The following is a 22,357-nucleotide window of genomic DNA, read 5'->3' as shown; positions in this document are numbered from 1 at the left end:
TCCCATGGATTTGTAGCCTGCCAGGATCCTCTGTCCATGGGGTTCTCCAGGCAAGAATACTGGAGTGGGTTGCCATTTTCTTCGCCACAGGATCTTCCCCACCCAGGGATCGAACCCACGGCTCCTGCACTGCAGGCAGATTTTTACCGACTGAGCTGCGAGGGAAGCCCAGGAACTGCTCTAGTATATCTTTAATTTTCATGGGGAGCTAGAAATCCTAGGGACGGGGGAACCTGGTGGGCTGCCGTCTATGGGGTCGCACAGAGTCGGACACGACTGAAGCAACTTAGCAGCAGCGGCAGCAGCAGAAATGACACTGATGAATGAGAAAATGGAATTGAGAGATTATGTGTTACTGCTTTCTAAGGAGCCCAGTGCATTTTTCTCTAATAAATTATTTCCTCTTTTCCTTCATGTTGTGGGGATCTTTAGTTAATAGCCAGTAGTCAGGACTTTCCGCCAGTAGTCAGGACTCTCTTCTATCCTTTTCTCTTGAAATTTCAAGATTATTGAGTGGAAGACATTACTATAAGTAAAGTTATTGCAGGCAGGAAAATAATTTCCAACCCGGTGCCTTAGAAACTAAAAAATTCCGTTTTTAATGCTACGTGGACGAAGGAAGCAATCCATTGTAGCAATCCATTGTTACATTTATGTTTAAATCCTTCTGAAATAAATTAATTAAATAAATCCTTCTGAGCACCGTGTTAGCATAACAGTGACATGCTTTTTGTCGGCGCACTTCCCAAAGCTTTCCTGGGTCCCTAGCACCTCAGAGGATGTCCCAATATCTCTATTTAATCCTGGGCTCCTCCTAACGCTAGGGGGAAGCGAAGAGCCTTGGAACACCCCCACAACTCCGGGAGAGAGAGGGAGGAGGGACCTATTGTCAAGTCACGCCTTCCCTACCTGTGACTGGCACAGACATTAGCCAATGGAACCGGAATAGGGCGCGCCGGCACCCCGCCCCCTGAGCGCCCCGCGGCCCCCGAGGCACCCTCTGGCCGTCTCCACCGCGGCGACGGCCTGGGCGGACAGTGCGCCTTGCGCAGGCGCGGAGCCTAGACCTCGCTGCAGCCCCCATCGCCTCCGGGAGTCGCACCCAAGGAGTTCGCCTGCTGGCGCGTCAGTGCTCTCCCCCTCGTCTGCCCTCCCCGGTCCCCCCAGCACCCTACGCGCCCCGATGGCGGAGTTGCGGCCTAGCGGCGCCCCCGGCCCCACCGCGCCCCCGGCCCCTGGCCCTACTGCCCCTCCGGCCTTCGCGTCGCTCTTCCCCCCAGGACTGCACGCCATCTACGGAGAGTGCCGCCGCCTGTACCCAGACCAGCCGAACCCGCTCCAGGTTACCGCTATCGTCAAGTACTGGTACGTCTTGGGCCGCGCGGAGACCGACAGGGGCGGGCTGAGAAGGGTTAAAGCGCCAGGGGCGAAGTAATTTGCCAGGGAATTGGAGGGGAAAGGAGAATGGTTAAAGCACTTGGAAGAGGGCTTCCTGCTGTGAGGGAAGAAGTTAAGGCTCAAGTTAGGAATGGGGACAAAGGGGTTAACGAAGCCTGCGGGTAGCGACGGGTTAGCAAGGGAGGGGAGGATGAAGGGTTAACTGGCATTAGAAGAATGGAGTGAATTGGGGGTGTCGGTAGAAGCTGAGGGGGCGACGGTCGGAAAGAGGGAACTGTAAACGTGGTGAAAGGAGGGGGCGCCTGGAGGGGGTCATAAGTGGGCGCGGGGAAGCCGAAGGGGGGGCGGCTGAAGTGAGATGGGGGAGGCGAGGCGGGGCCTGAGGAGCATCTGAGAAGGCTTTGGAGCCGCGCGGCCGGAGGAGCTCGGAGCTCGGAGGGCACGGGACTGCACAGGGTAGGGGCGGGTGTGGGTCTGTGGGTTAGGATGTGAGCGTTGAGCCTGTGAGGGGATGAGAGGGAGGTCTCATTTTGATACCTTCCGGATGAGCTCAGACATTCATATCAGTGCAGTGCTTTTGCGTTTGAAGTTTGATGGAGCAGCTTCTCCCGATCAACTTTCTGCTTACTCTGCACAGTTCTCTTACTCCATGCAGAGCTTCCTCTGGCTCCGCGGCTGCTTTGGTCTAGGTCACTGGCTAGAACAGGGGCAGGCTGGGTCAGGGAGATCCATGGTTTGGCTCAGGATTGAAGGAGGCTGCTGTTAACGACGAAGATCCGGAGCTTGGACACGGGAGGATCCTTCAGTGAGATATTAAGAGGAACTTCGTGGTCTGGAGCGCCCAGATGTAGGCAGCAGTTCCTCAGGGGAGCTGAGAGTAATCCCCAAGTAACTCTGTTAAGATCAGACCTATGTACACATGGACTGCCCCTGGGGAAGGAATGGTCTTTTCTCGTTTCCCATTCTTTTTGTAACCTGTTTCTTCGTGCCACCTCTGTTATGGGGACTCTTCTTCATGGTCTTGCTGAACTAAAAGTTGACTAAGAAACTAGTTGAATCTGTACAAAACCACTTTCATGCAGGCACTGTATTAGATGAACTCCTGCATTGGCTCCTGAAAGACTGTTCAAGGCAGGCACTTGGGGTGTGACCAAAGGGGAGGTACCCCCGAAGGGGGAATGAGTAGAGTGGATGTCTTTACTGGTTACCTTCCTTTAGGGCTGAGTCTTTTCCCTCCGTGGCAACCACTTACTTCTTCTGGAGATGGCAGGAGCTGGGCTGCCTAGGGCGGAGGCCAGCTCCCTATGTCTGTGGGAGGATGTGGAGAGGCTGACAGTGTGAAGGGCCTGGGGAGCAACCACCTGCTCCGTGGGGAGAGCGGCAGGAGCAGCCTGCCTCTGTCTGGTAGCCAAAAGGAGGTGTGGCCAGCAGCACAGTTTTCTCTGGCAGGCACGATGTTCTTTGGTTGAGAGGAGTTTTTGAAGAGGTCTTCTGAGTAAAAAGCAGCTCTTGATAACTTAATCACTCATTTTAAACTTTTTATTTATTTTCATCTACAAATTATGGCAATTTTATTTCATTTTTATCATTTTTTTACCATTTACTTCTTTTTCTTGACTTATTGCTATCTGGTATAATTTCCTTTCAGTACATAAACTTTTTATTTTAAATTGGTATATAGCCGATTAACAATGTTTGTGATAGTGTCAGGTGAACAGTGAAGGGACTCAGCCTTACATACACATATAGCCATTCTCCTCCGAATTCCTCTCCCCTCCAGACTGCCACATAACATTGAGCAGAGTTCCATGTGCTATACAGTAGGTCTTTGTTGGTTTGTACCACTATATTTAAATATGTACAGTGATGGACTCTATTGGCATACTTCGTGAGAAAAAGGGGACCTGCCTCTGGCATGCTGTTTGTTCAGGCCTTGTTTGAGTATAAGGAGAAATCCCCTCTCAGACTTGGGCCACTGTTATTATGTCACCCAAGTGGACATGAAGGATAGAGTTGTAAAAGGTGTTGAACACGGGCTTCCCTGGCGGTCCAGGGGTTAAGACTCTGTGCTTCCACTGCAGGGGGTATGGGTTCGATTCCTGGTTGGGGGAGTTCCACAAACCATGAGGTGTGGCAAAAAAGAAAAAGATATTGAACACATGCAAAGGACTAAGATTAGTTTGGGAATCTGCTTTTTCCTCCATCTCCCTGTGAACCTTTTTTCCCATGTTGCTGCAAGTTTGTTAACCAGGTCAGGACTTATCTTAAAAGATGGGCCAGCATCTAATGATGAATAAAAACGATTGTATAGCACTTTGTGAAATTAGAAATGCTGCCTGGATGCAGAAATAAATGAGAAGAAACAGCCCAGGGACTGGTTCTTTCTAAAATTCAGAAGGGGTTGCATAATTAAGTCCTGAAAGTGGTTCACTGATAAACCTTCACATTTAGGATCCTATAAGCCCTCTTCAGTGTTCATAGCAGGATGACTGACTGAGGCTGCCTCAGTTTGGCTATGGCCCAGTGTATTGAGATTCTTTTTTCTTGTGACAGAAGGATGACTTTCTTGACTAGCCAACTGGGACATCATGGCTGAAAGCTGAGGCTTTACTGGTCAGGGAGCTGAAGTAGAGCTAGTGCCCTGGGTCACTCTGGCAACTTCCCTGTGAAGTCAGGTGTTCAGGGACTTACATTGAGGGATGGTCTGGGTCCTGGGATAACATCTTTTTCTAAGTGCAAAATATGATGATTTTCCACATACTCATCTGCTTCCTATCAGGTTTCCGAGTGAGTAGAACAGAACACTATGTACTTAGAGAAAAGGCTAATTTTGTTTGACTCTTGGTCCTTTTCTGCAGATGGAGTTTTGAGGTAAAGCCTCTCTCTTTGATGAAATGCCCTTTGGGAGACTTGGCGAGGGCTGTCAGGGATGTGGTAGATGGGGAGCACAGAAGAGTGGACACAGTTTTGCCCCTTGTTGCTGGAGGGACCTAGGCTGAAGGCCGGGCAGGACTGGGACTCGGCAGCAGGGAGACTAGAGCAGATATGGAGCCTGTAATCATTCCCACCTGTTCCAGGGCTCTGTAGTTATCATGAGGTCCTTGCAGGGGTAACCACCCTTTCTTTCTTCTTTTCCCCAGCAAACTTTTCTAAATCCAAATGATTGTAGAATTAGTCAAATGGTTTACCCACTCACTCCAGTATTTGTGCCTGGAGAACTCCATGGACAGAGGAGCCTGGTAGGCTACATTTCATGGGGTTGCATAGAGTCAGAGATGACTGAGTGACTAACTTGGCAAAAGCAGAGTTAAGGAAAGACATGGAGATTTATCTCTTTTCCTAATCCACTCCGTTGAGATTCTAAGCTATTTGTAGCGACTTTCTTGCAAGTCCTATAAATAACTTAGCATTTCCCAGCAGAGAATAAGGACTTCTGCAAAGGCAAATAATGTCCTGGCAAAAGAGGGTGAAACCAAACCTACTGGTTTTAAATAGTGTTTGCATCGTGTGGTACTGGCATGTTTGCTGGGATCACATACGTGTAACATCTTTTATTTGGTTGGTTGTGTTCTTTCAGCATATAATCCCCAATGCCAAGTGTACCCCATCCTTGTCCCAGGGTCAAGCAAAGTTTTTGCCGTCTGTGGAACCGTCCGATGTCCAAGGCAGCTCAAGTACAGGGTTTGGGGGCTAAATGCAGACTTCCTTGTGCTAATGGTTTCCATTTAGTCTGTCTCTCAAGTCTACCACGTTTCCTTCTCCATTCTGAAGAAAAGCAGGATTCTTTTAAAAAGATCACTAATTACTCTGCTAAAGGGACCCTTCTTGAATTAAATCCTTAGAGTGAGCTAATGACTGATCTCTTCCTCAGCTGCCTCTCTGTTGGAATTATGGGGAAGTCTAATGTGGTCCTCAGAGGCCCTGAATCATTTAATGTTCCAGCTCTACCTTTCAGGCAGCCGTCTCCCGGGATCATCTTGCAGTTGCAAGACCTCACAGGGCTCAGCCGGGCTCCTGCTGCAGTTCTCTGTGCAGAGCTAAGCTAGCCTAAGTTTGGCCTTTGTCACTTGCATGATAAAAGACCAGCTTTGGTCTGGGGTGTTCAGGCTGGGATCTGGAGGCACTGGGTCTGTTTAGAACAAACTATAATTAACATAGGGCACAATATGGTCTTTCAGGAATTAGCTGTCTAAGAGGCAGGAGTGGGGCCGAGCCTCTGCTTCCAGTAACAATGCCCATTGGAGATGCTCAGGATGGTCTTTCAACAGAGGCACATTGATTGACTGATGCACTTCTTGCCTTGAAGCTTGGCGTGTTTACAGGCACCGTGGAAGAGAGATAATCCCTGCCAATCCCACTTGGGGTTGGTAACTTGAAACAGAAGGAAGTCAAAGGGAGCAATCAGTCTGTTTTATTTCTAAAAGAGGTTCTACCTGAGATAGGAGAAGGGAGCCTCTTGTGCTTGTGTGGCTGGGCTACCTCCAGCTGGCCATCCTTTGGTCTTATCCTAGAGAGGTATGGCCCTCCCTTTAGTTCTCTTTTACCCCAGATTCATCCAGGATGGAGCCTGTAGGTTTGTAAGGCAGAGCCCTTTAGCTTCACATTGTCTGCTTTAAGGTTTACGCTGACATCCCTGTGTTTTGTCTTTTGCAGGTTGGGTGGCCCAGACCCCTTGGACTATGTTAGCATGTACAGGAATGTGGGGAGCCCCTCTGCCAACATCCCTGAGCACTGGCACTACATCAGCTTTGGCCTGAGCGATCTCTATGGTGACAACAGAGTCCATGAGTAAGTGTATACTCTTGCCTTCTATCTCCCTCTTCCCTAGCCTTGAGCCTTATTTCTGAGTTTTGTTTTGCCAAAAGTGTTACTTTCATTTTAGGTTTGAGGGATTCATTAACAAAAGAAACCACTCATTACATACAAATAAATAATTTCAACTTTTAATAGATTAACTTAATTTCAATATACAGTCATTAGAAGGAAAAGAAATAGAAACAATAGAGAGAAGTAACAGCATGTACATCACCAAATTGAGCCGACACCTACATCCAGAGTTGAACAGTGCTGGGAAGTCCCGAATGATAGCAATCTGGAGTCCCAGTTGGGAAAGGGTACCGAGCAGTGTATCCACCCCACAGGTGAGACTTCATATTGCACTTCTGGGGGCTCCTGCTTATAATCCCAGGCCATAAACTGATATCATCATCAGTTTGGGTGCAAAAAGGCAGCTCTGATTTAACTTTTACAGTGGGGTTTGTTTCACCTTGTGAGTCACAAGACTTCTTAGACCCCAGGGGGCTGCTAGGCCTTTAGGGGCTTACGAGATCCAAGACCCACTCCCTTTCTTACCTAAAGTGCCACCTGACTGACTGTGCCTGTCGCTTGGAACCTGGGCAGTGTCCATGCAGGTCAGAAGCAGGTCAGAGGTCCGCCCTCCTGCTTCCGAAGCCTGCACAAGACTTCCTCTGTTTTGATTTCCCTAGCAAAGTTTTCCTGAGCAGAGAGGATCATGTCATAGTCCCTTGAGTTTGGCATTTCTCACGTGGAACATCTGGGTTTCTGCCCTCTGCCTGTAGCCACTTGTGCCGATGTGGTCCAGATCAGGACCTGAGCTCTACTCATCTGGTGCAGGAAAGTGTCAATGAGAGAGAATTCCAAAACTGTTAGGTTTCTCCAAGCTTGTTGTGATGTTTGAGCTCAGAGTACAGGCAGCATAGCTGTGACCCAAAAGTTGAGTTGATTCCTCTAGGTCTACTTCCTTTTGCCCCCTCTGCCGCTGCTGCTGCTAAGTCACTTCAGTCGTGTCCGACTCTGTGCGACCCCATAGATGGCAGCCCACCAGGCTCCCTCGTCCCTGGGATTCTCCAGGCAAGAACACTGGAGTGGGTTGCCATTCCTTCTCCATTTGCCCCCTCTAGATTATTATAAAAATTTTAAAAGAAGCAAAGTTGAAAGAGTTTTACAGTAAACAATCAATCATATACCGCTCCCTGGATTTTACCATTAATATTTTATTCTACCTGCTTTATCATGAATATGTACATCTCTGTTTCTCTGTGGATCTTACCTACTTCCTTTTTACCTCTAGTTATCTGTGCTCAGATCAGCTGCAGTACATTTTTTATCCTAGTCTATCTTCCGTTTGCTGCCCTGTGATACTTCTCAATCCTACCTGCCTCCCCTACTTCCCTTTCTAATCACTGATTTTAAATACATTTTAATATTAAGTTAAACACTGTCAGCTGAAAAAATAGCAGCAACAAAATAATAAAACCTAACAGTTGTTAAGCATTAATTATTAATATGAGCCAAGTACTCTTCTAATCACTTTATATGTATATGTATTAGCTAAATTTCACCACAACCCTAAAATACTGGTAGGTACTGATATTTGCCCCATTTTACTGTTGAGGAAACTGAGATACAAAGAGATTCTATAATTTGCTTAAGGTCACACAGATTGGAAGTGCTGAAACCAGGATTCTAACACAGGCAGTACTCTTAATGACTATACTCCATTGCCTCTTAAACAATTATATCATGTTCTCTAAAATTTAAAAATAATGTATAATAAAAAATTTTTTCCATCTGTATTCTTTTGAGGGAAGGGTTCTTCAATTTTAATGTAGTTTTCCCTCCCCCTTATTAGCATGGTTAAGCAAGAGCCGATTTCTATTATATCTTTTCCTATTTTTCGCTTTGCATATTATCTTTTTATTGCCATCCTTTTGGTATCTTGGTGAAAGCTGCTTAGTGTGTGTAAATTGAAAGAGTAGCCAGGCTCTTCCTGCCCTGCTTCAGCATAAGAGGCTGATGCTGGAGATGATTCTGAAGAAGATGATAATATTCTTCTTTTTTTGCTTTGTTTTAGTTCTTACTGTGTTTCATATCAGTGTGTCAAATGCTTTACAGTCTTATCAGGTCTTTTTGTTATCTCTGTTTGGTACACGAGGAAACTGAGTCCCTGGAGGGGTTGAATGAATTGTCAAAAGTCACACATCTAGGCTATAAAAGAGCTAGGATTGACTTGAGCTGTTGAATCTGAACTCTTAACCACTGGGCTATACCACCTCTCTGATCACAGGCTCAACTCAACTTCCTCTTCACTCTTGTTAAGTTCAGAGGCCCAGGCCCCATCTCCTCACTGATCACGTGTTGGGAGCAATGCCTGGGCCTGCCCTTTATAGCCTTCCAGACATATTCATTGCAGTGTCAGCAGAAGGCTTTGGGAACAGGGAATTAATCTTACTTGAATCAAGACCCTGCATTACATTATTAATAATGGAGATAGAATAGCAAACAGATGCGGGAGTAAACGGACTGTGCTGGACTTTAGTTTATATTTTTAATAAGAACCTGCAGAGGATATTTAGTGCCGCTAGCCTGTACCTTTTTGTTGACAGATTTATTCCAGTTAAAAAAAATACTGTTTTCTATGTGACCTAAAGATTCGTACAGTCTACCCGCCACTGAGATATGAATCCAAGGCCCAGTTGACATGAAGAACATAATTGAGAAGGTTCTATGTTTCAGGAAAGGCAACCTCTCAATTTGAAAAAGGGCCTTTCTGTGTTTAGCAGTACCCCTGTATATGTGTGTCATTTCTATGTGATAAAACACTTTGATATTCAGATGTCATTCATGACAATGGTGAGACCTCCCTTTGGGCTTTTATCTCACCATTCAAGCCTAGGATTTTCTGGTATTAAAACCTGTCACTGGAAGGACATGGGAGGGACGTTCTTGGATATTTACTGAGTTCTGGTCTATGTTGCAGAAGTCAAAAGTACCTTTGTAATTGGTCTTGTGCTGGTGTGTGACTGGTCTCTTCTTGATCCTGGTAAGTTTCTTGAAGAAAAGTTTGCTTTTCCAAACATTTCATGTGGCAAGCCCTCTTTAAAACTGGTTCATGAATTCTCATTTAATTTAGTGCTTGAAACTGAGTTCAGAAAGGTGAGTGTTCTCTCACCCAGCTTAAGAGCTAAGAGGTATTGAATTGGAATTATAACAAATGAATTTCTGGCAACAGTCTTCTTACACTGTCTTTTGACTTCTCATTCAGTGAAAAAAAGGGCAGAAGCCTCAGTTCATTTATTCAGCATTCATCTCGTGCTGAAGTTCTATTTTGTACTGGACACAGATGTCTTAGGGATAAGATGTCTTGAGGATAATATGCCAAGGCAAAATTCCTGTCTCAAGGAGTACTTGCTGTAGAGGGAGGATAAATGTAAAGATTCCTAGTAAATAAATGCTATGATCCATGATGTGGAACATGATCTGGGAGCACAGTGGAGCAAGCGACTTGCAGTCGGGCTGCTGGATTGGAAGAAGCTCCAGGGAGGAAGTGAGGTTGGAGAGGAACCTTTTAGGAAGGGACTGGGGGAGATCTGCAGTCTGACACTCTTGGGCACAAACATTCGCTTTGGGAACTAAGAGGAGCTTTCAAAATCTTCTAGCCCAGTATTTCCAAAATTTTTACTGCTGCCTTCATAATTTTTGTCACCTGTAGTATATTACCTACTTTAAATGGTAATATTAAATGAATATTCTCTTTAAATGAATCTCCTTTTAAAAAACTGATATCTTTTTAAAAGTTAAGTCCCACTGGTGGTCCAGTGGTTAGAACAGCAGGGCACATGGGTTCAGTCCCTGGTTGGGGAAAGTTCTCACATGCTGTGGCCAACAAAAAAAAAGTTAATTCATTACCATATATGGGAAACCATTATCACTTGCTATAATTTAAAGGTACTTATTAAAGTAAACATAGTGATAACAAAGCAATGTTATTAAATTCTAGCTCAATTCTGGTCTGTCAGAGAAGATTCTAAGCCTGAGGTCAGCTTTCTCTGTCCAAGAGATTAGTAAGTATGAGTGAAGTATTATGGCAGAAAGTGAAGAGGAACTAAAAAGCCTCTTGGTGAAAGTGAAAGAGGAGAGTGAAAAAGTTGGCTTAAAGCTCAACATTCAGAAAACTAAGATCACAGCATCTGGTCCCATCACCTCATGGGAAATAGATGGGGAAACAATGGAAACAGTGGCTGACTTTATTTTTCTGGGCTCCAAAATCACTGCAGATGGTGATTGCAGCCATGAAATTAAAAGACGCTTACTTCTTGGAAGGAAAGTTTGACCAACCTAGATAGCATATTAAAAAGCAGAGACATAAAAAAAAATAAAAATAAAATAAAAATTAAAAAAATAAAAAGCAGAGACATTACCTTGCCAACAAAGGTCTGTCTAGTCAAGGCTATGGTTTTTCCACTGGTCATGTGTGGATGTGAGAATTGGACTGCGAAGAAAGCTGAGTGCCAAAGAATTAATGCTTTTGAACTGTGGTGTTGGAGAAGACTCTTGAGAGTCCCTTGGACTGCAAGGAGATCCAACCAGTCCATCCTAAAGGAGATCAGTCCTGGGTGTTCATTGGAAAGACTGATGCAAAAGCTGAAACTCCAGTACTTTGGCCACCTCATGCAAAGAGTTGACTCATTTGAAAAGACCCTGATGCTGGGAGGGATTGAGGGCAGGAGGAGAAGGGGACGACAGAAGATGAGATGGTTGGATGGCATCACCAACTCGATGGACATGAGTTTGAGTGAATTCTGGGAGTTGGTGATGGACAAGGAGGCCTGGCATGCTGCGATTCATGGGATTGCAAAGAGTCAGACATGACTGAGCGACTGAACTGAACTGAACTGAACACCAAATAGAACCTGGCCATAGGTATGATTAGAAAAGTTGAAAGACAATTGAGAAGAGAATTTTTTTTTTAAGTACGAGTCAGTATTATTTAGTCACAGACAAATGGGAAACACTGATTTAATCCATCTCTCTTAATTGTGCAATTGAGAAAGTACAGTAGCCTACCAAAGGCCATATAGCAAGTTAATGTCTCCTGACCTGTTAGCAGCAGGGTCTCCTGACATCTAAAATGTTCTGTGTAACAAGGTCCTGCTGTATATAGCTCAGGGAACTATATTCAATATCCTCTGCTGCTGCTGCTAAGTCACTTCAGTCGTGTCCGACTCTGTGCGACCCCAGAGACAGCAGCCCACCAGGCTCCCCCGTCCCTGGGATTCTCCAGGCAAGAACACTGGAGTGGGTTGCCATTTCCTTCTCCAATGCATGAAAGTGAAAAGTGAAAGTGAAGTCGCTCAGTCATGTCCGACTCCTAGCGACCCCATGGACTGCAGACTACCAGGCTCCTCCATCCATGGGATTTTCCAGGCAAGAGTACTGGAGTGGGGTGCCATTGCCTTCTCCAATATCCTCTAATAAACCATAATGAAAAAGAATATATGTGTATGACTGAATCACTTTGCTGTCCACCAGAAATTAACACAACAATGTAAATCAACTCTACTTCAATTTTTTTTAAAAAGTGAAAAATAAAATGTTCTGTGTGTTCTCTCCTGATTGGGGAGAAAGGAATATGTACAGAGCATTGTTTGTCTTTAAGGTAATAATATAAGCAAACTTTTTTTTCTTTTTAGTTTTGACTAGAGTAGTGCTAAGTTCTTTATATTATCCTTATAGTAATTATATGACATAGGGAATTCTTATTACCTCTTGCTCATAGACACAGAAATTTACACTTAGAGAACTTATTGCACATATGGTAAATTAGCAATCAGTTCTAGCAACCCCAAAGCCTGTGTTCTTAGCTATTGTTCTGTATTGCTTTTCCATTTTAATCAGTCAACAGCATTTATTAAATGCCTACTGTGTACCTCTTCCCATTAAGGTCTTACTTTATCCTCATAGCTTATGGAGGACAGGCAGAAGCCCAGGGTGGGGGTCCCCTGGGTTTCTTCTTGCTCTTGGCAGGCTTTCTTCAGTGAGCAGGAGGGGAGCCCCACCCTGGTAGCCCTGAGAGGGGTGAATGGCACACTGATTGGATGAGCCCTGGATTGGTCAGTTTTATCCGAGTTCTTTCCCTGTTCATATTCACTAAAGAAACAGGACAAGAGAGCACTTGTTTGAATTAAAAGGTTCTCAAGAGGTTATTTCTAAAGTTGGAGAGCTGGAACAAGTTCCACCTCGGGGCAGCCACATGGGAGATGGGCGTGCTTTTCTAGGAACCGTAAGGCCACCCTCAGCTGATTTCAGTGGCCAAGATTGTCCTGGTCCCCCACCCCCACCCTCCAACCCCCCAGCTTGAGAGGTGTGAGACAGCTGAGCTTCAGCTGCCAAATGCCTGTCGGAAGCCTGCAGCTCTGGCTCTTCTTTTTGTGGCCGGGCAGCTGCGGACTGGAATGTGGGGCTTTGCAGGGCTGTGGAAGAAGTGGCTTCAGCACCCCTCTCCGTGGGAATTTCTGGCTGTCCCTGGCCCTGCCAGCAGTCCCAACAGGACCCAGGCTACAGGGGGTCTGACTGAGGCGCAGGAGGCTAGCTGGTTTCAGAGTGTGTTTGTGACCTCAGGCAGACTTCCCTGGTGAGATTCCACTGGGCAGGTCATCTGCTGTTCATGCCGGGCTGGTTCCAGAGCCAGCCTTTGTGTGGTGTTGGCTTGCAGACTGGCAGCTCCAGAGGGCAGAGCCCACACTGCGACTCTACCTCCACGGTTGATCTGGGCTCTGCCCCACAGACCCTGGCTTCTTGGCAGATGTGTCATAGAGTGGAGAGGTGTTCTCTCACCCCAGGGGCCTGGAGCTGCTGCTAACTGGCTCCCCATGGCTGCCTCTGCTGTGCTGGTGGAGAACCTTCTCTTCCCTTTGGGTTTCTCCCATCTGGGCTCTGCACCGAATGAATTATTTATTAAAACACTGGATACAGATTAACTTTTCCACTTGTTGTTTTGCGTGGCCTTGGTCCCCTGCAGTTGGGAAATGCTCATTTTCCTCTCTCAGAACTTGGTTGGCAGGAACTTTTTAACATGCCATTTCATCCCCTGGGGTTTCCAGTGGAGATCCTGCTCGTTGCCATAACATACCTGTTCTGGGAGTGCGGGTCCTGTGCTAGTTGGCCTTTGCTTTCTTCCCAGGGTTCTCCAGAGGCTGACAACTTGATTGTCTCTCTAGACACCCACAGATGGCAGGCCCTCTCCCTGGCTGGGCACAGCAGGCTGAGAAGTCCCTTGCAAGTTCAGTGGAAGGCAGGCCTTGCTGATGCTTTGGTTCCTCTCTCTGTCTTTCATCTCAGAGGTGGTTAGTTTCAGTATGACCGTGTGAAACGATGATGTTCTCTGCTAAGGGCAGGGGACCTGGGCTACCTGGAGAGAGTGGGGTGTCCTTGGTCTTGGCCCAGGAATGGGCAGAAGGGCTAGCAGCAGAAATAGAGCTCTCCCTGAGGCAGAAACTACTGCTCTGGGCTGGATTTCAGGCCCCACATCTTGAATTTTGAAACTTTGAGAATTCCTTTTCTTTTGTAACCATGGAAGACCTGAGGCATTGTGGGGTTCTTAGCAGATCTGTGTGGGTATGTGGCTTTATCCTCTCTAAAGCATTTCATTTGCAACATGGATTCTCTCTTCCTTCATGGTATAAAGTTTCTAAATTTTCCAGTTCAAGGAGTCCTTCAATAAGGCGGCAGTTGGGAAGAGATTCCTTGAACTGGCCGAGTCAAACTGACTGAACTGTCCGAGAGGCCTGATTAATCTGGGGTGACTGCCAGGCTGGTGTGGTGCCAGGTTGGTCAGCATTGGGACGTTTCCTCTTCCTGCAGGGAGAGGGGAAGAAACTCGGAAGCCCTTATGGGTTTGACATGATCAGATCTCGAAGTCCCAGCGTTCTTCTCTGCTAGCACATGCTTTTCGACTCCCATCTTCCATGCTGCAGTTTTTCCCAAGTATGCTGGTCCTCACACCTGCCATGTTCTGGGTCTGGGTTTGCCAGCATCTCCCTTGCCCAGTATTCTGACTCAGAGATCCTGACTCAGGACTCTGGTCTTTGGCTCCTAAATTCGTTCCTCTGTCCTGCCTCTTGGGTCTCCCAGTCAACTACATTTCCTGTTTTCAGTAGCTCTGTTCTGCTGTCTGATCCTAAAATGTGTGTGGAGAGGTCTTCTCCTCACTGACCTGAGCCCACTGGGAGTGGGCTTCCCGTCCCTGCATGTCCCTTTGCAGCTTGCTGCCCTGCCTGCTGAGCTCTCCACAGAGCACCAGGCTGTGCAGCACACTCCAACAGCAGAGCTGCACAGAATCCCAATGATGGCAGAATGGACTTCCCCAGGTGGCTCAGTGGTTAAGAATCCCCCTGCCAATGCAGGAGACATGGGTTCCATTCCTGGGTCAGGAAGATTCCCCTGGAGAAGGAAATGGCCACCCACTCCAATATTCTTGCCTGGGAAATCCTGTGGACAGAGGAGGCTGGTGGGCTACAGTCCATGGGGTCACAAAAGAGTTGGACACAACTGAGCAACTAAATAACAAGAACAACAGGCAGAACACTGGAGAAGGTAATGTGTTTGGGTAGTGGTGGAGATCAATGAAAAGTCATACTTAGCTCCTGTCCTGGAGTCCCTGGCAAAGAGGCAACAGTGAGAATTAGGGCTGGGAGGAGCTTTTGGCTTTACCTGACTCTGAGGCTTTGCGGCTGTCTCCCCTCACCCTGTAGTCTTCAGTGCTTCAAGAATCTTAAACCATGTAATGATAATTGTAATTCCTACTATGTGCAAGGCACTCTTTTAAGTGTTTTATATAAACTCATTGAATCTTCACAACAGCTCTGGGTGGTAGGTATTATTAAGCTTATTTTACAAGGAAACTGAAGCACAGAGATGTTAGAGAACTTATCCACCCAGCAAGGGAATGCTGGAGCTGGGCCATCAACCCAGGCAGTTTGGCTCCAGCAGCCCTCACCCTTTCCTTCCTCCACATACAGGGAGTGTGGTGGGAGGTCCTCCTCAGACCACTATTACTATCATGCACCTCAGTTCAATGGTATCTTGGATTAATGGAGTGTGACTAGGGAAGCAGGAAGTGCTTTGCAGGGGAAATGTTGACCTGGGTATTGAAGCAAGTTTGTAATGAAAGAGTCCTGCCAGGGAATGGCAAGGGGGTGGGTGACAGGATCCTTTGTCAAATTTAAGTCAAGGCTTCTGCAGCCTTATTGTAACCATTTTTAGTAGGTTTCCAGCAAAGTTTGGGACTCTTAAGAACACAAAGTTGATGCTTCTGACTTGGATGTCAGGTTCACGTGGTCGTGCTTCCTGTGTGGTCAGGGATGTGCCCAGCATTCCAGTAGTGCAGAGGATATCTTGCATAGAATGTGTGGACCATCTGATCATTCTTTCTGGGGAGAGAGTGTAGAAATGAGGAACACTTCAAAGCCAGGAGTATTCATACCTTCTAGCTGAGGTGTCTGTAGTGTCAACATGGGAAGGATGGTCTGAATTGAAGTTGTCTTATCACTCTGCAGAGGATATAATTTTCCTCTGTCATTGTATTCAATGCAAACTGTCATATCATTTTTTAAAACATCTTAATCTCTGTAATGTTTATTTTTAATTAATAGGCTTTGTATTTTAAAGCAGTTTTAGGTTTGAAGAAAATTGAACAGTCCAAAGAGTTCTCATATACCCCTTCTTGCCTCTGCATGTAATTTCCCTGTTACTAAATTGCTTTTGTTAGTGTGGCATATTTGTTACAATGGATGATCCAGTATGGATACATTATTACTAGCTAATGCCCTCTAGTTTCCATTAGGGTTCATTCTTTTTGTTATATAGTTCTGTGGGTTTTGACAAATATATATCCTGTATCTACCCTTAGAGTATCTTATACAGAACAGTTTCACTGCCCCCAAATGCCCTGTGCTTTGCCTTTCTATCCCTTCTTCCCTCCTCCCAGACCCCTGACAACCAGTGATTGTTTCCCTCTTTAGTTTTACCTTTTCTGAAAAAGCAAGAGAGTTCCAGAAAAACATCTATTTCTGCTTTATTGACTATGCCAAAGCCTTTGACTGTGTGGATCACAATAAACTGTGGAAAATTCTGAAAGAAATGGGAATACCAGACCACCTGACCTGCCTCTTGAGAAATCTATATGCAGGTCCGGAAGCAACAGTTAGAACTGGACATGAAACAATAGACTGGTTCCAAATAGGAAAAGGAGTACGTCAAGGCTGTATATTGTCACTCTACTTATTTAACTTATATGCAGAGTACATCATGAGAAACCCTGGGCTGGAAGAAGCACAAGCTGGAATCAAGATTGCCAGGAGAAATATCAGTAACCTTAGATATGCAGATGACACCACCCTTATGGCAGAAAGTGAAGAAGAACTAAAGAGCCTCTTGATGAAAGTGAAAGAGGAGAGTGAAAAAGTTGGCTTAAAGCTCAACATTCAGAAAACTAAGATTATGGCATCTGGTCCCATCATTTCATGGCAAATAGATGGGGAAGCAGTGGCTGACTTTATTTTTCTGGGCTCCAGAATCACTGCAGATGATGATTACAGCCATGAAATTAAAAGATGCTTCTTCCTTGGAAGGAAAGTTATGACCAACCTAGACAGCATATTCAAAATCAGAGACATTACTTTTCCAACAAAGGTCCGTCTAGTCATGGCTATGGTTTTTCCAGTGGTCATGTATGGACTTTGAGAGTTGGACTGTGAAGAAAGCTGAGCACCGAAGAATTGATACTTTTGAACTGCGGTGTTGGAGAAGACTCTTGAAAGTCCCTTGGACTGCAAGGAGATTCAGCCAGTCCATCCTAAAGAAGATCAGTCTTGGATGTTCATTGGAAGGACTGATGCTGAAGCTGAAACTCCAATACTTTGGCCACCCGATGCTAAGGGCTGACTCATTTGAAAAGACCCTGATGCTGGGAAAGATTGAGGGCAGGAGGAGAAGGGGACGACAGAGGACGAGATGGTTGGATGGCATCACCGACTCAATGGAAATGAGTTTGTGTAAACTCTGGGAGTTGGTGATGGACAGGGGGGCCTGGCGTGCTGCGGTTCATGGGGTCGCAGGGTCAGACACGACTGAGCGACTGAACTGAACTGAACTGAAATGTCATGTAGTTGGATTCATACAGCATATAGCCTCTTCAGATTGACTTCTTTCACTAAGCAATATGCATTTAAGGGTCCTTCATGTCTTTTTGTGGCTTGATAGCTTATTTCTTTTTATCACTGAACAATATTCCATTGTGTATATATACCATAGTTTATCCACTCACTTATTGAAGGACATCTTAATTGCTTCCAGTTTTTTGCAATTTTTAATAAAGCTGCCATAAACATTCATATGTGAGTTTTCTGTGGACATAAGTTTTCAACTCATTTGGGTAAAATTGCTGGATCACATGGTAAGACTATGTTTAGTTTCACAGGGAACTACCAAACTGTCTTCCAGAGTGGCTGTACCATTTTGCATTCCTGTCAGCAATGAATAAGAATTTCTCTTATTCTGTGTCCTCTCCAGCATTTGGTGTTGTCAGTTTTTTGGATCTTAGCCATTCTAACAGGGATGGTAGTGGTATCTCATTGGTATCTTAGTTTGTAATTCCCCAATGACACATGATGTTGAGCCTCTTTTTATATGCTTATCTGCCATCTGTATCTCTCTCTATGTATGTGTTAGTCGCCAAGTTGTGCCTGACACTTTGTGATCCCATGGACCGTAGCCCACCAGGCTCCTCTGTCCATGGAATTCTCCAGGCAAGAATACTGAGTGAGTAGCCATTCCCTTCTCCAGGGGATCTTCCCCACCCAGGGATCAAACCTGGGTCTCCTGCATTTCAGGCAGATTCTTTACCATCTGAGCCACTAGGAAAGCCTGTATCTCTTCTCTGGTCATATATATTTGATTTTGTTCTTCACCTTCTCTCCTTCCCCATTTTACCCCTGACCACAAACTCCTTTTTCTCACATCATGGGTGCAGACAGTGTCTTCTGGCATATTTTCCTTTTGGTCACTTCTCAAGCCATTAAGTGAGTTGATTCCCTTGAATAGGGGCTGGCTCTACATCTGAGGGCTTCCCAGGTGGTGCTAGTGAGTGGTAAAGAACCCGCCTGCCAATACAGGAGCCACAGGAGACGGGGGTTTGATCCCTGGGTCAGGCAGATCCCCTGGAGGAGGGTTCCCACTGGAGGAGTGGCAACCCACTCCAGTGTTCTTGCCTGGCGAATCCCATGTACAGAGGAGCCTGGTGGGCTACAGTCCATGGGGTCACAAAGAGTTGGACATATGACTGAGCAACTGAACACATATGCACACCACATCTGACTCCTCCATCCCTCTGGTTTTTAACTGGGGCTGGCCCATGTGTTCTGTACCCTCTTTTCCCTAGTGACACCTTCTTTCCCCTGGTGTCTTTTTACAAAGTTTGTGGCTGGTATTGGATAGGCTGATAGCCTGCAACTTCAATCCCAAGGTTCAAGATTGATTTGCTCTCCGGTACAGATACTACTACAGATACTACTACAAAGACTGGAGTACAAACTTGTCCACAGCAGACCTTGGCAAACTTAATCTCACCTTAGATGAGAAATGCGTATACCAGGTTCCTTGAGGCCCCAGCCAGACCTCAAACTCTCTTAGTTGAACCAGCATCAAGAAGACTCTTTTAAAGTCCAAAACCTTCCTGTTCCATTCATTATTGTTGTCACTTTTTAGTTACAAATTCACTTTTTTTTTTCAGTTGAACCATTTTACCAAAAAATGTTGGAATTAAAGAAGGAAGAAAAGAAACTGCTCATAATCCTATCACTTTTTGTTTGCAATCCTACATCTGTCCTCATTATGGCTTCTGTGAACAGTTCATTGTGAATGATGCTATGCCCAGATAATGCAAGGATTCTGTCTTGTGTGAGTTTCTCAGTTTGAGGTTAACATCTTCCAAGGCTTTCCTAGTACCTGGCTTATGCTGTTTTCTAAATTCAGCTGGGCCATGGCTGCTTAAACTTCCAATTTCTAAAAACAGCACTTTTGCTTGGGATGATGGCTCCTATCCATTGTCGGGCTGCATTAACTCCATCCGTTAATTTTGCTGCTTGACTTCTCACAGAAGTGAAGAGTAGAGCTGAGGTCTGTATGTATCAACTGTGCTGGGACCTTTTTAATGCAAATCACCCTGCATGGTGGTGGTAGTCTTGAGCGTGTATGTTGTTCTTTTTGTTGTGTGCCCCTTAGGAAGTTGATCAGCAGTTAGATTCGGTGATCATTGTCACCTGGAAATTAAGCACCACGAGCCTCCTTGTCTCTCCCTTACCTGGGTGTGTGGATACAGAAGACTGAGACTGACCTTACAGAGTACCCTAGGGTGTCAGCATCCAAGGTACTGATGACAGATTCTCAGAAATAGGTAAGATCCTTTTCAGGTAATTACCTGAAATAAATGGGCTACTGTTGAGGACTTTAGAGGCTTTCTGCCATACATAGGAATCAAATCAATAATATCATAATACTCTTGTGTTGCAGCGAGATCTGATCAGTGGATCTAGGAGAAAGGATGGTCTATTGTCCTTTCCTGGCACTGGGTCTACGAGGTGATGGGTGGGCACACTTAGTTCTCATCCAGCATTAATCACTGGCCACTCTTGTTTGCTTGGAGGGTCAGCCATTCACTCATTTCAGAGATAGTCATTGCTGGGATAGTTGTGGGCATGAGGTATGTAGTAATGAAAAGGATACTCCTGGTCTGGTCTTGTCTTCATGGAACCTCCAGTCTTTTGGCTGAAGCATCCTTGAGCAAGAAAAGTTTGGGGAGGTGGACTTGTTACAGCCTCAGAACCTTAGGTATCAAACAGAGTCTCCCTGCCTCCTTTTCTCGGAGAAGGCAATAGCACCCCACTCTAGTACTCTTGCCTGGCAAATCCCATGGATAGAGGAGCCTGGTCGGCTGCAGTCCATGCGGTCGCTAGGAGTCAGACACTACTAAGCGACTTCACTTTCAGTTTTCACTTTTATGCATTGGAGAAGGAAATGGCAACCCACTCCAGTATTCTTGCCTGGAGGATCCCAGGAATGGGGGAGCCTGGTAGGCTGCCGTTTATGGGGTCACACAGAGTCGGACACGACTGAAGCAACTTAGCAGCAGCAGCAGCAGCAGCAGCCTCCTTTTCTGCAGTCTGTCCCTTGAGGCCTAGAGGAGGGCTCTTTGCGAGCAGGAGTCCTGAAGCTCAGAAATGAGGCCTGGCCTTTGTTCTTGGCTGGGCCAGTTGCTCATCTGTAAGTGAGAATGTGGATTCATAGCAGTTACTCAGAGAGATGTGGTTCACTAGACTCCAGGCCCTTAACTAGCAGGTTAGTATAAACTGGTGGCCTCTAAAGATCCTTTACCTTCCTACTCCCTCCCACGTTACTCAGGCTTCTTGAGTCCCCGTCATAGAACCAGCTTTGCTGCAGTAAGGCCAATCAAGGAGTTATTTTTGTGCTGTGTGATGCCTGGAGGTACTTGGAGGCTTGCCTTTGCTACCAGTTTCCCTGACTCTGATCTCAGGCCTTTCAGCATGAGGTGAGGAGCTCAGGAGCCATGCCTGTGGAGGGGGCTAATGGAGGGTAACTAGCAGAGAATGGAGCCTGGCCCAGGCTCCCAGTCCCAGGGGGTCAAGCTGGCTGGCTGCACTCTTTGACTGTGATGGATTTGACTCCTAAATGCTTCTGAAAAGCTTGTTTGGTTTGAGGAAAAAACTTAGTGAAATCTGACAGACAACACCATGGCATGTCCTAACCCCTTCTCCTTCCTGACCTAGCTTTTTCAATATATCAGATTGCAGACATGCTGGATTGCTGCCCTCCTGGAGCCAGTCTGACAATTTTTCATTCCTATAGCCACGGGTTTTGCACAGAGAAAAGGCCCAGAAGGAAGGCAGTGGCTAAGTAGGGAGCCTTTGAGGTTGGAGCTTTACAGGAGCTTTGCTACTGTAGAGCCCTTAGTCCTATCCCAGCTCTGTGGTTGATGGCAATGTCCATACCATATCCCTCCTGCCATCCAGTGACCTCCTGTCTCAGTAATAGCCAAAGGCTATTGCCACCAAGATTCTTTAATCCACCTCATCCCCTGCTGTTCTTCTCCTTTCTCACTCTGTTCTTGCAAAACCAGGCACTCTGCTGCCTCAGGGCCTTTGCACCTGCTCTCCCCATGTTTAGAAACTCTATTCTCAGATAGCTTCATGCCCTACTCCCTCATCTCCTTAGGTCTTTCCTCAAATATCACCTTTTAGTGAGGGCTTACCTGACCTCCTTACTTAGGATGGAAACCCTGAGCCTCCTCCACGAAATACTATCACCCTTTCCTGCTTAATTTTTTTAAAGCACTTATCGCCATTTACCTTATTTTATTTAATTGGTTTGTTTGTTGTCTGTCTGCCCTTCTTCCCACTAGAATGTAAGCTCCCCTAGGGTAAGGATGTACATCTGCTTTGTGCACTGATGTTTCCCCAGTACATCAACAAATATTTGTTGCGTGAATGAGTAAGTGAAAAATTTAAAAACCTTGCTTTGGGGTTTCTTTGGCTATTGGGAAAGCATTCTCACAGCAGAAGCAAAGAATTCTTCTGGCCCAGCACCAAGTCTGAGCGTTTAGCTCATGCAGGGAGATTTCTTCAGTTTGGACCTATGTACTCATAATGGGGTTGATGCTCCATGGGAATTTTCATAAGAGTCAAGAGCCTTTCTTTGGGAGGAGCTGTGTGATTTCAGTAGAAATCCTGGAACCTTGCTTTATCGGGGTGGGGGAGAACCTCTAGCACCTGGCATGGTACTTGGTGTATAATAAGCCCATAATTGGTTTCCTGAAGTGTTTAGTGCACTTTACGTTTTAAATGCTGGGGATATCATAGGAGCAAGACAGGTAGGGTTTCTGTTCTCATGGATTTTACATTTTAATAGGAAAAAAACCTGTTGAAAAGTTTTAGGTAGTGCAAGTGCTGTGTTGAAAATAAGGCAGAGATGATGTGCTAGAGATATCCAGGTAGAAATTGGGGTTGAGGTAGGTGGAGAGGTTACATTTACCAGGTAATCAGTAATGGCTTCCTTGAAGACACAGCATTTGAACTGGGAGCTCAGT

General features: G+C 45.8%; 1 protein-coding gene across 4 annotated transcripts in view; it reads left to right on the top strand.

Annotated features, from left to right (window-relative positions):
* SUFU (SUFU negative regulator of hedgehog signaling) overlaps nt 1,002–22,357 on the top strand; it is a 110,055-nt gene continuing 88,699 nt past the window's right edge. For 3 of the 4 annotated variants that reach the window (XM_013975113.2, XM_018041415.1, XM_013975114.2), the window contains exons 1-2: nt 1,008–1,365; nt 6,052–6,186. In XM_013975113.2, the coding sequence (XP_013830567.1) occupies nt 1,184–1,365; nt 6,052–6,186 (317 nt within the window). In that variant the 5' untranslated portion in view covers nt 1,008–1,183. Of the gene's footprint in view, nt 1,366–6,051; nt 6,187–22,357 lie in introns of all 4 variants that reach the window. The other variant, XM_013975115.2, reaches the window with a different exon arrangement.

This window comes from Capra hircus, chromosome 26, assembly GCF_001704415.2.
Source record: "Capra hircus breed San Clemente chromosome 26, ASM170441v1, whole genome shotgun sequence".
NCBI classification, from domain to species: domain Eukaryota; kingdom Metazoa; phylum Chordata; class Mammalia; order Artiodactyla; family Bovidae; genus Capra; species Capra hircus.
This window is presented reverse-complemented; position numbering and strand designations above follow the sequence as displayed.